Genomic DNA, 12,375 nt, shown 5'->3' on the forward strand with positions numbered 1-12,375 from the left:
CTGTCATTACCAGGTGTACTGTTTCATTAACAAAGTGTACAGTGTATCAGTTATTACCAGGTGCACAGTGTATCAGTTATTACCAGGTGCACAGTGTATCAGTTATTACCAGGTGCACAGTGTATCAGTTATTACCAGGTGCACAGTGTATCAGTTATTACCAGGTGCACAGTGTATCAGTTATTACCAGGTGCACAGTGTATCAGCACATAATGACGTTTGATCAGAATATAATGACGTTTGATCAGAATATAATAACATTTGATCCGAATATAATAACGTTTGATCAGAATATAATAACATTTGATCAGAATATAATAACGTTTGGTCAGAATATAATAACATTTGATCAGAATATAATGACGTTTGATCAGAATATAATAACATTTGATCAGAATATAATAACGTTTGATCAGAATATAATAACGTTTGATCAGAATATAATGACATTTGATCAGCATATAATAACATTTGAATGAATATAATACAATTTTATTAGAATATAATAACGTTTGATCAGAATATAATAACATTTGATCAGAATATAATGACGTTTGATCAGAATATAATAACATTTGATCAGAATATAATAACGTTTGATCAGAATATAATAACATTTGATCAGAATATAATAACGTTTGATCAAAATATAATAACGTTTGATCTGCATATAATAACGTTTGATCAGAATATAATAACATTTGATCAGAATATAATAAAGTTTTAATAGAATATAATAACGTTTGATCAGAATATAATAACATTTGATCAGAATATAATGACGTTTGATCAGAATATAAATAAAGTTTTATCAGAATATAAAGGCAAGTGATCAGAATATAATAGTTATAGTGCATCTAAGACAGTTACGGCTTTCCATAGCTAGCACCGTTTATTTTGCCGTTATTTTGTCATGTCTCACTACTGAACGTCCAAGCTGACTTTGTTTTGGCTGTAAAAATGTGACTCTCGCACCCGGTAGACAATTACTATGGGACTTTGCAACATTCCCAGGCTCTTTCCTAGACACCCCAGTGATAAAAGTTACATACTCGCTCACGTTAATCAAAACACCGGATGCGGTATGCCTTTGATGTGTGGACGAGGGTGAGTTGGACCAAAGACTATTTTGCGTTATAGATACAAAAATCAACGATGTGAGCTGGCTCAGGAGCCTTCATCCCCTGCATATTTCTTACACTAGATACCAGGCGAAACCAGCCCCCCCTCCCCGTCCCCGCTCATAGAGACTGCGTATAGTTGATTATATAGTTCCTGGGCTCCCCCTGGTAAGATCCAGAACGCTTTTGCATCCGGAATTATTAATAAAAGTTTCTGATTGGTTCCTTGTTATGTTGGCGCCATCTGAAAATCCGTCGTCATAGTAGCAAAATCGGCAGCTGACAACCAATCAGCAGAGGGGGTAAAGGTCATGTCATCAAATTTGAATACCACAGTGACTCTGTATCTGTCCAGACCCAGGTCCTAGCAGTATTTGTCTTTGCTTTCTTGTCAGTACACTATCTAATCGAAACAATATGGTACGAACGCAACAACACAGTTCACAGAAAGCAACTCCAACCCCAAAAGGAGGCAAACGAAGAAAGTCGGCGACCCCTAAACGAATCCCACCGCGTGAGGAGTCTTCGTCTCGTAGCAGCGGGTCATCATCGCCCGATTCTCCAAGAATTATCCCCAGACGTCCAGCTCAACCGAGTAAACCTTCCCGCCTGAAAATACCAATAGAAATGTCTCCTTTTGCACGTAAGTATACTTTTTTGTGCGTTGTTTTTTGTTTTTTTTCGAATTTTAAACTATAAAACCATATTCCGAAACAAAATGGCGGTGTTAGATTTTGTCTTCACTTGGGTTTTATTTCTGAAAAGCCTGGATATTTAACACGCTTACAAGGGGAGCAAAATAAAACCGATCATGAACATAGAGATTTTAGCAGCGTTTGTTTTAACTAGTAGGCACCTTCAATGCCAACAAGGCAAGCGCTTGTGGACATGCTATTTTCACGAAGACTGCTGGCTTTTATAGGGACTCGACATCTCATTCACGCACGTTATTTGTACACAATTTGCAATTACGTTTTACATGTGTGATGTTCAACAAAGTTCCGATACATCAACTAGGCATTTCCCATTAAACTTGATCTGCTAACCATGGCAGGACATTTCCTGTCATTCCTTGGACTCGTTGTTTTATTCAACCATGTCATAAACAAACAAAAAAATAGAATAATGTGTTTAAGCTTGGGTACACGTGTATGTCCAGATTAAATATTATTCAATTTAAAATGTTCCCATGAAAAAAAACCCATACAACATGCATGTTGGGAAAGGCTCTGAAAGCAAACGTAGTCTCGACACCATCTAATACAATAGATTGCGTAGATACATATTCCTTCTTTATAATATACATGTAGGTATGTTGGTATTGAGTATTCATATTTCGTGGTATATGTCAGGCTTGTCAGTAACTAGTTAAATGCTTTGGCAGACTCCCTGTACACAAACATAGAAATCAACATGATCCTGCACAAGATTGAAAGGCTTACAACAAAGGCAACAAAACGAAAGTTCATTGGGACAAAAGTATATTGGGACGAATGGACTCGTGGTCAGTCATATATTCCTGGTTACTAGCTCCCTGGAAATCAATCAATCCTTGTCATTTTTAAACACTCGACAACCGCCCACCCAATACAAGCTTAGACATATACAGCAGTTTGTTCTAGTTCCTATAAATGTACCACCTACATTTTTTTTGTTAATCATCTTTCATAAAATAAAACTTGTATAATTGTTTTTCATGTCAAAAATTATATTAAGACCTGTAACAAATTAAGAAATTGTGATATCAATACTTCAATGTTCTCCCTTTTCTTTGTTTCTTACAGCTAAAAAGTGTCGCAGATATCGGCCAGGCACAAAGGCATTAATGGAAATAAGAAGGTTTCAGAAAACTACTAATCTGTTATTACGAAAATTACCATTTGCACGTGTGGTAAGTATCGTATATCTATTGTATACATGCATTGCTTAGATATTTCATAAAATATTCACATTTTACATTATTTTAGTATTGTACTGTATTTAGCTTTAATGGAATTGCACATAAACCAAAAATTCCATTTGTTGTATGGTGAATTATTGAAATTATTAAGACACACCTCTAAACTTTTTTACACATGCCCAGAAAGGGAGGGTTTGAGTGCTCTGTAAATATACCCAATTAGTGGCAGGGATCTCGCCATGCTGGTCAGCGGTGGTCGGCCCTGACCGACACTCGGAACTATTAGTGACCACCACAGGAACGCTTCCGACAAGGACTATTGTCCGATTAGTATTATATTTACTTACCGGCCAACACGCATCCTGCCAGTCGTGGATTATAATTTGTTGACAATAGACCCCATCGCACGATGTGGTAGCAGCTAGTCAATTTTGTGAAATTAGCACCTCTTTGTTTGTAAGTAATTACTTTCTGACAGTCTTTAAATTGAAAGCTGGAATTCTTTCAAAATCAATTCCACCGTGATACAACATGGTCAAAGCGAAGTTCACGATCAGTTTACGTTACTCAAGAAAAAAGAACATGTTTATTGTGTAACATGTAATTACATCAACGTAACAAAATCGCGCGTATTTTAGTTGCCAAATAAATTCTTGAATTTTACCAGGACAGTTTTGGAATTCAGAACCCTTAATACAACCCATTAGCCAAGGAACTGAGTTCGGTTGACAACGTGACAGAGTAATATTTATGAGGGGCTCGGCTGATGGCCTATAAGTAATGACAATCATGGAAGTTGATAAAACTGATATTTAATAAAAATAAAATTCGAATGAAGTATCCCTGACTATCGATCGATTCACTATAAATTCAATACAACATCAAAAACATGAGCAATAACAGTAGTTACAAAATGCCTATTACATCACATCAATTGTGCGATCGCAAATGAGAATAGTTCAATGTCACTGTACTTATCACTGATATTATAGTCTTGTACAAGCAACCGGTTGTCCGTAAAACGTATTTGCTGCTCTCAGTTAATTGCTGTGAAGTTGGCCACCAGAAGTCTGCTCACTGCGTAGCTTTCACGATAGCCGCTGGGCTCGATCGCTATTAAACATCTGATGTGTTGTGCAGGTTGTGTCTGACTAAATACCGTCCGGATTTGCAACAATTTAGGATAGTAATCGATATTCACAGACCGTGAAAGAATCCCTGTCAGGTCGCTGCGTAGATCGGCGAACTTCTAAACTTGGCAGTCACACGATAAAGTCCCAATAAGAATAGCACAGAGATAATGTGGATGATTTGCTATTAAGAACAATAGTTCGCAGATTCGTACTCACTGCACGAGTTCGTGATAATTTCACGTCTTCAACCAGCCACAAAGTAATCAGTATTCACTGACCAAGGTCACGTTGACTACAGCAAAGTTCAGGGCAGCTCAATCTGCAGCATGTCGAAAACGTTTCTACCAGTCCGACATCTTAAAAAGGAGCTCTCCAAACCTCACGGTCCCATCATGCATTTCAACTTACGGTTGTTTTAGTCACGTAATTGCGCTAATGTAAACCTAATCAAACTATCAAAACACATACCCACATTTCGATCGTAATGCAACTCGGAAACAAGACCAAGTAAATTAATATCAAGCAAAAAAAATCATATTGATAAACTAAAATAATAATAAAAAAAATAGTAAAATTGAATACTGTTTCTGATTGGTTAATGAATGGCATTTTTGACCCATCGGGTCAAAGCACACAAGCCGGTCAACTAATGTGTCACAACCATCATGGCGGGTCTGTGTTTTTTCCGAAGCAATCAAATGATCAAAAATAAATGCTCTAGTCTTTCCAAATGTGAATTTTGTCTTCTCTGTAGACCAAGTATTGCATGTTCATCGGTAGCTTGTATGTTGTCTACCATATTGTAGTTTAATGAGCTGTTAAATGGCGTTTTAACCCTGTACACATGCCTCAGCTTGGGGTATACTAAAAACTAAGGCTGAAGACAAGCCTTTTGACTATATGAGCTAATCTAACCTGAATGGTTTTCAACAGTTGGTTAAATAAGTGCCGAGTTTTACTTGCACATATTTGTTATTTAGTTGTGTACAATCTTGAGGCACTATTAACATTGTAAAAGTTTGTATTGAAGATGCAGAACTCCACAATATCCGAATTATTATAATTTTGAGTTACAAAAAAAAAAAAATTTTCTTTTGTTTAGTTTGGTAACTTCGGTAAATGTTTGTTTGGTGGTATATTGCAAGTTATCTACACACTAACTCTCCAGTAAATACCATGGCTGCTCTAATGAAGTATCTGCTTGTGCTGTGCTCTTACAGTGGAATTCTGCTTCTGATAAGAGTATCTTATTCCCAGCTGTCACTTGTCTGTACAAAACTTGAGCAAGGTGCCTTATTTTTAATATGCAGATTTCTTCCCAAACATTTGATTATAATCTACTGTAAAATGACTAATTTTCACTGGGTTTAAATTTCACTGATTTACCATTTCAGGCCTATTCAGTGGGTTTTAAATTCAGCGCATTTTCCATTCAGCGAAATAAGCAAAATTAAAACCCATTGAATAGTAACCCCTTTACAGTATCTAAATCTTTCATTGATTATAATTGACACTCACTAAAAACTAAACATATACTGTCATTGACAATGACTTGTGCTATATTTTAAGGTCCGTGAAGTCGCTCAGACGGTATCAGGTGGATGGAACCTTCATTGGCAATCACCAGCAATTATGGCATTACAAGAGGTAAGCACATAATCTTTTGTTTGAGGTCTTCTACAAAGTAAGTCTCATTCTGTGCTTCCATGTATTGTACAAATAAATTACGATATTAGAAACCGCATCCTTAATAGAAGTTGTACCCATTCTTTTTGAAAAACCAAGAACCAAAAATTCACCATTTTTCGTATGTGTAGTTTACATATACAAATTTTACAGTGCCATTTTGAAAAAAGAAACGATCATCTTGTCGTTAGGGACAACCAAATATTGGAATTTTTAAAACGGGAGAGTCGTCACCTGCGCATGCACGGGAATTGAGTCCCAAGCGTCGAAAACGCATGCTAAAACGCAATGGCTCATTGGTAGACGCTTGTTTGTAAACACTGACACGCTATGACCATCTGATGCATGTGCAGGTGACTATCAGTTGTGAATACGCAAATTTTATTTTGTAGACCTTAATGACCTCTGACCCTTTGAATGTCAAAGTCAAATTGTGTCTCCATTTACAACATAAATCTGCATAATTTTTTTCAAAAGTATTAATCAAGATCTGTTGCCAATAAGCAAATTACACGTTTTCCGCCTTCAAATTTCACAAATAAATCACATATTTTTGGTATACTGTGGAATACTTTATTTTCGCTAGAATTAATTTTCGCTGAAAAGGCTTTTTGGGCATTTTTATGGAACTTGTTTTCACTGATTTTTGATGAATTTAATGTGAAATATAGGAAAAAAAGTATATTCGCTGGATTTTATTTTCACGGAATCATCCATTCAGCGAAAATAAATTCCAAGCAAAAATAAAGTATTCTACAGTATGTCATTGTGCATGTCTATTCTTTTCATAATTTCATTCAAAATGGCCAACTTGTATATTATAAAATTTCGATCACCTTTATTATCTTGAGAATTTTGGTAATTTATTGGCTTCTAACATTTCAACCAAACTATTACATACCAACCCAACCCTGCATGCATCTACAAACCATCCATGCACAACCCTCACCACGCCTGCCTCTCCACAAATCAACCCAAATCTGCATTAAAATCCTATTATAAACCGCGGTTTATATTGCAATGTATCAAATAAAAAATTGGGATCAACAGCTCAAGTTCGGGGTGCGGTTTATATTAGGGACATATTGCAATCACTAAATGGGCATGGTCATTTTTTCCCCACATCACTCGCACAAAACAAACAATACACCATACAATCTTTTGAATATAAGCGTAACTCCAATTTAGATGTCAGGGAAGAGTGATAAGCCTCACGTCACAAAAAAAAACTGTTCACATAAAAAAAATACTTGGTATATTTAAAGGGGAACTAAATAGAGCCTATTTTGGTGTTTGTATTTATCAAGTTATGTATATTGATTATAAATTTGAAAAAAAAAATTAAACAAAATGATTATCTTCAGAGTTATGATGATTTAAATATGAGAAACCATAAACCTGCGAAGGACTTCCGTTTGCGCCATCTTGCCATAAAAAAACGCCCTCATGAGGTATAAACAGGTAAGGTAACAAAGCATGATGACGAAATAGTATCTGATTAAATATAAGCAACTTAGGGAGCCATAGCTGGCTGGACTGGTGAATTGACTTCTAGTCTGTTGTTTCGACTTTTACGTTAATGTTATTTACAAGCATATCAACATACAAACATTATGGATGTGCGATTGATCGAGACAGGCATTTTGTTTTGTTTTTTGTCTGTCTAATAAATGCTGTTTCCAGTACTGCACTGTGTGGCGTGCAAATTATTCAAAGTATGGATGCTGGAGTATGCAATCTTGAGTTCGTAGGGTGGTGGTGGAAACATTTTCGTCCATGTATTCACGGGGCTGCACTGGCAAATCATGGGACAAGTGTCACAGGAACACCAAGCAGATTGTTCACAGACTTCCGTGTAATTTGAAATAAAACTTTCATCCGAACAAAGGGCATCGTCGACGATATACTCTCATCACTCACTGGACTGAATTGAATCTTCACAGTATACCGTACTTCCTGATCATAAGCCCGGAGGCATGAACACGTAAAGGAAAAGTAAGGGATGAGCTTATACTCAAGGACCAACACTGTAACCATCTTGCAAACAACGAAAAATTATCCCAAAAAAAATATTCGTTCACCACGCCGGGCTCGGGAAAATAATACTTATTTTTGAAAAAAAATGCGTCATTGATTTGAACGATACTTACAATGAAGAAACAAACATGTTCATAAAAAACACACACATTTTATTACAATACGATTTACATACCGTCTGAATTTACGGTGAAATAATGGGTAGGGTCTGTGAGGAAACAGTGGACGAAAGCATTTATCATTATCTTCGTTTTGGTATGTTTTCGATCGTACGCAAACTCTCGACGCAAAACAATTTTCCACCATGAGTTTTTTCAGCACGATTTGACCTGGAACAACTTCCTTTGACATAACAGGTCATGTCTTTCATTAACCAATCAAAATGATGTGTCGTAATGATGAAATTTTCCGATTATTAACGATGATTTTTTAGCGCAATGCGGAAGTGAATTACCGCAATGTTAAAATGCGATCTGTAGCACTGATTGCAACGAAAAAACGATGATTTTTTTCCCTAAAAACTGGCGATTCGCAATTTCCGAAATATAAACGACGGTTAATACTAACCGTGGGTAAACTGAGTGTGGAGGAAGAATTTAAACACCTTTCTCGGTCGCCAACATGTCTCATCGTTCAAACCCTAGGCCTTTCATGATAGTCTCAAAGTAAACCATGCCCAATAACCAGGTACACGCCTTGACAATCACATATTTGGCTTTTCGAAGGATACTACTCAAAAAAAATATGGATTACTCCAGAATTGCAACATCGATGTTAATCCTGAGTAAATGACAGAATAGAAACGATGCGAATCACGTTGTGTACGTTCGCCATGCACTCTGAACTTAAAATTAATGCGAGTTTTCTCATAAAACTAAAAGCATAAACCAAACTAACATGCCAATCACGATTATTATGAAATGAAACACACCTTTTACACGCATATTTTAAAGAATATCGTCGACGCCCAGTAAAAACACTCTGGGCTTATAATCGTGAATGCCCTCAACTCGATAAATACCAAGTAAAAACATAGGGATGGGCTTCATACTCGGGAGGGGCTTACGATCGGGGAAGTACGGTACTTTAACGCAATTGGGCTTTCACTCTGAGAATACTGTGGTTCAAACGCATACGGCTCTAACCCAAGTTTTAAAAAGCACATTGTGCATATAAAAGTTGAGTTTATACTAATAGTACACAATGCTAGGCAGCATGAACGGCTATGTACAATGGCGTATACGAATGCGATCAGATACTAAAACGTCATAGCTTTGAAAAGTACCCGGATGTTAAATATGTTCGTTCGTTAATTATTCCCCTCCATGAATGGCCTCCATGGCAAGCACTTCAAATGCCTATCCAAGCTACAGTTATAATTAAAACAAAATTAAACCACTGCAATATTATTTCGAATACAGTTTAGAATATACACAACTATAAATTAAGGCCGCATTTAGGTTCGCTTTAATGTAATATGCATTTTTTTTTTTATTTTCTTCGTAACGGAAAGTATATTCTGACAGGAGTTTCAAATAAAAACAAACATTAATGCATTGCTTAGTAGAAAATGATCATGGTACGGCACTAAAAAAGTATGGCACCGTGGGTACGGTAATGCAATCTGGCCATGCTTCGGCTCACGAGTGAATAACTTGCTTGTTTTCGAACTGTTGAAATTGTTGATTATTACTCAGTAGTGATTATAACAACACATGAAAATTAAATTCGTTGAATTGTTATCAAATGCAAGTAAAATTCAACTTAGTTTCACCGTAAACGAATTATTTCGGTCACATGTAAACGATCGATGTGACATCCGCCATAGTTTGAATGCACTCGAGACATTACTTGACCGGGTAGGTCAAGTCGCTAATTAACCAATCAAAATCCTGGATGGTGCCCACGTGTTCAAATTACCTTAGTTCATTTAAATATGTTAATGACAGGTCACCGACTTTATGGTGAACAAAACCCGGAAGTGATTTACCGATAATGTAGTGCGATCTTTTGGCTTTGATTTCCATGGGAAAACGACACGACTTTTTTTTTTAATCAAGAAATTAGTTGTTTTCGAAAGATAAACTGAGCATTGAAAAAGAATTTAACAGTTTTTCGGTGAGAACAGCTCATTGTCGAAAACTTGCGACACACAGACGTATTCATAAGGAGTATTGAGAAAAGTTGTCACAAGACAAAAGCAGTTTCACTGCGTGTTTGACATTCTAACACTACTGATCAATAAAGAGGTGTGAATATTTTTAGGCACGTTGTCGAAACAAATGAATAGGATTAGGAACAATGTACCAGCTTGTTGAAACAAAGTCGGTCACGGTCTTGTTGAATTGGGGGTGCGGTTAGTAATGGGTACTTTTCATGTTTTCAATTTTTGTTGAGAACTCTTTACAGTGTAACACTGAAGCCGAAATCGGGGGTGCGGTTACTATTAGGTATGCGGTTTATAATAGGATTTTAACGGTACAAACCATCCATGCACAACCCTCACCAGGCCTGCCTCTCCACAAACCAACCCAACCCTGCATGCATCTACAACCCATCCATGTACAACCCAAGTGTAGCCCTGACATCAAAAACCATGCAAAATCATCACCCAGCCTCACAACCAATCCAACCTCAGCCTGACTCCACATACCAACCGAACCTCGACAAACTAAGTCTAACCATTATTACCACATGCATTTCATTGTGGTGTCATTTTTTGTCATTTCTAACATTTGCAGCACACAAAGTTTGTGTTGTATAGTAGATAAATATACTTGTATGGTCAAAGGGGAAAAAAAGACCAAACATAGTTATGAAAATCAAGCAGCCGGGTTATGATTGAACAAAAAAAAACTTGGCTTCTAATAAGCTAAAGGTGATTTGGAGCACCCTATCATGTGATTAAGCTTCTTGATTGTACATGCAAATACCAGTAAATTGAATGGCCAATATCTTGAAAACATTTTCCGAAATGTAGTACAAACTTGTATTTGCTTCTCTTATGTATTTTCTTCCCTTAAGGCTTCTGAGGCATATCTGGTATCTTTATTTGAAGACTGTAACTTGATAGCAATACATAGTGGGAGAGTCACCATCATGCAGAAAGACATGCAATTGGCAAGGCGATTACGGGGACAAAGATTATGAATCCATCCTGGCACAAATCGAAGCTGAACATCCTTGTTGTTGCTAGCTTTGTGCTAGCTTGTTTATAGCATATTTTTGTATTTATTCATTTACATTTTATTCACTGCCTTATCATGTCTGGACCTGTAATTTTCTTCAGGATTAATTTTTCAGTGTTTTGAATTTTCAATATATTTAGTGTTTAAAAGAGGTTAATAAGACCCCTTTACATGAGTCTGACACCCTTACAGCTCCTGTGTATAGTGTATTTCAGGTGGATGAGGCTCCCAAGGAAAGACCTGTTTTGGCTGTATTGCACAGGCCTAGATAGGGAACCACAACTAAAACAACTGTTTTTTGTTTCATTGTAATTTAACTGATTGGTTTGTTCAGTTATTTGATGTTATAGGTTTGTTAAAATAGTTACTCATTGCAAGTTAATGTTGTATCTAAACACAAATACATTGCCTTCAGTAGAAAAAAAATCACTTTATAAAGCACTACACATTTGTAACCAGGCAGTAATATAGTTCACATATAAATATGAAAATTTTTGAGAATATTAATCTGCAGTGGAAAACTATTTTAATAAACTTATCATAACTGAAAAAACTGATAAGTTTGAAAAGAAAAGAAATGCAGTGACTTTTTACCATCAACAGAGTGCAAAGTAACTCGATCTGAGTTCACCTGAAAAGCCTTACTCAAACTGTGAGGGCGCCAGACTATGATTTGCTGTTTTTGTAAATTTGTTCTTTTTTAAAATCCATGCGATATGAGCCATACTGATCTTTGTGGTACCAAATGACATGGGGTAAAATGTTAGGATGTTTGTCCTAATCATATGCAAATGTTGATCAAAGCAAATGCTTCGAAAGATAATACAAGTTTACAATATGTGCCAGGGACCATTGAGCCATTCAAAGGGTTCTTATGGGGAAAACCATGCAAGAAACTTTTTTCTTGTTTACATGTAAAAGTAGCATTGATTTTTTTTTAAACTGTTCATGTTATAAAAACTGTATTTTTTCAACACAAACTTTTATATATAATAAAAATTTATTGTTATAAAACGAGGCTTGCTATAGTTTTCAGTAAATAAAAACTTCACTATGAGTCTTCTGGAACGGCTAAGATTTGGACAGTCATGAGAAGAGAAATGTAGGAAAACTAAGTGTGTATAGGAAATGCCATCTTTGCCAGCCAAGGAATGTTTGTTTTGAGTCACTCCTTCAAACTTACACTTGGCAGATTGAAACACTAGTCTGTATTTAATGGGCGCCTTGACGACAGGAAGGGGAGATGCGACAAAAATAAACGGCCAATCAGCTATCTTGTATCAAAATACAGTAGAGCGTGTTTTATTTAC

General features: G+C 36.3%; 1 protein-coding gene across 1 annotated transcript; it reads left to right on the top strand.

Moving 5' to 3' along the window:
* Nucleotides 1–1,442: 1,442 nt before the first annotated feature.
* Nucleotides 1,443–11,510, top strand: LOC102804465 (histone H3-like). The gene is made up of 4 exons (XM_085503580.1): nt 1,443–1,764; nt 2,906–3,012; nt 5,724–5,801; nt 10,902–11,510. The coding sequence occupies exons 1-4, from the start codon at nt 1,539–1,541 to the stop codon at nt 11,025–11,027; spliced, it is 537 nt and encodes a 178-aa protein (XP_085359706.1). The 5' UTR covers nt 1,443–1,538; the 3' UTR covers nt 11,028–11,510.
* The last annotated feature ends 865 nt before the right edge of the window (nt 11,511–12,375 follow it).

The sequence above is a fragment of the Saccoglossus kowalevskii genome, chromosome 9 (genome assembly GCF_978046115.1).
Source record: "Saccoglossus kowalevskii chromosome 9, keSacKowa6.1, whole genome shotgun sequence".
NCBI lineage: Eukaryota > Metazoa > Hemichordata > Enteropneusta > Harrimaniidae > Saccoglossus > Saccoglossus kowalevskii.

Bases quoted from the DNA above. Each gene is read 5' to 3' on its own strand.
- LOC102804465 (XM_085503580.1), top strand. From the start codon at position 1,539: ATGGTACGAACGCAACAACACAGTTCACAGAAAGCAACTCCAACCCCA. The intron at 3,013-5,723 runs GTAAGTATCGTA...CTATATTTTAAG, and splicing joins AATTACCATTTGCACGTGTG to GTCCGTGAAGTCGCTCAGAC. The intron at 5,802-10,901 runs GTAAGCACATAA...TCTTCCCTTAAG, and splicing joins CAATTATGGCATTACAAGAG to GCTTCTGAGGCATATCTGGT.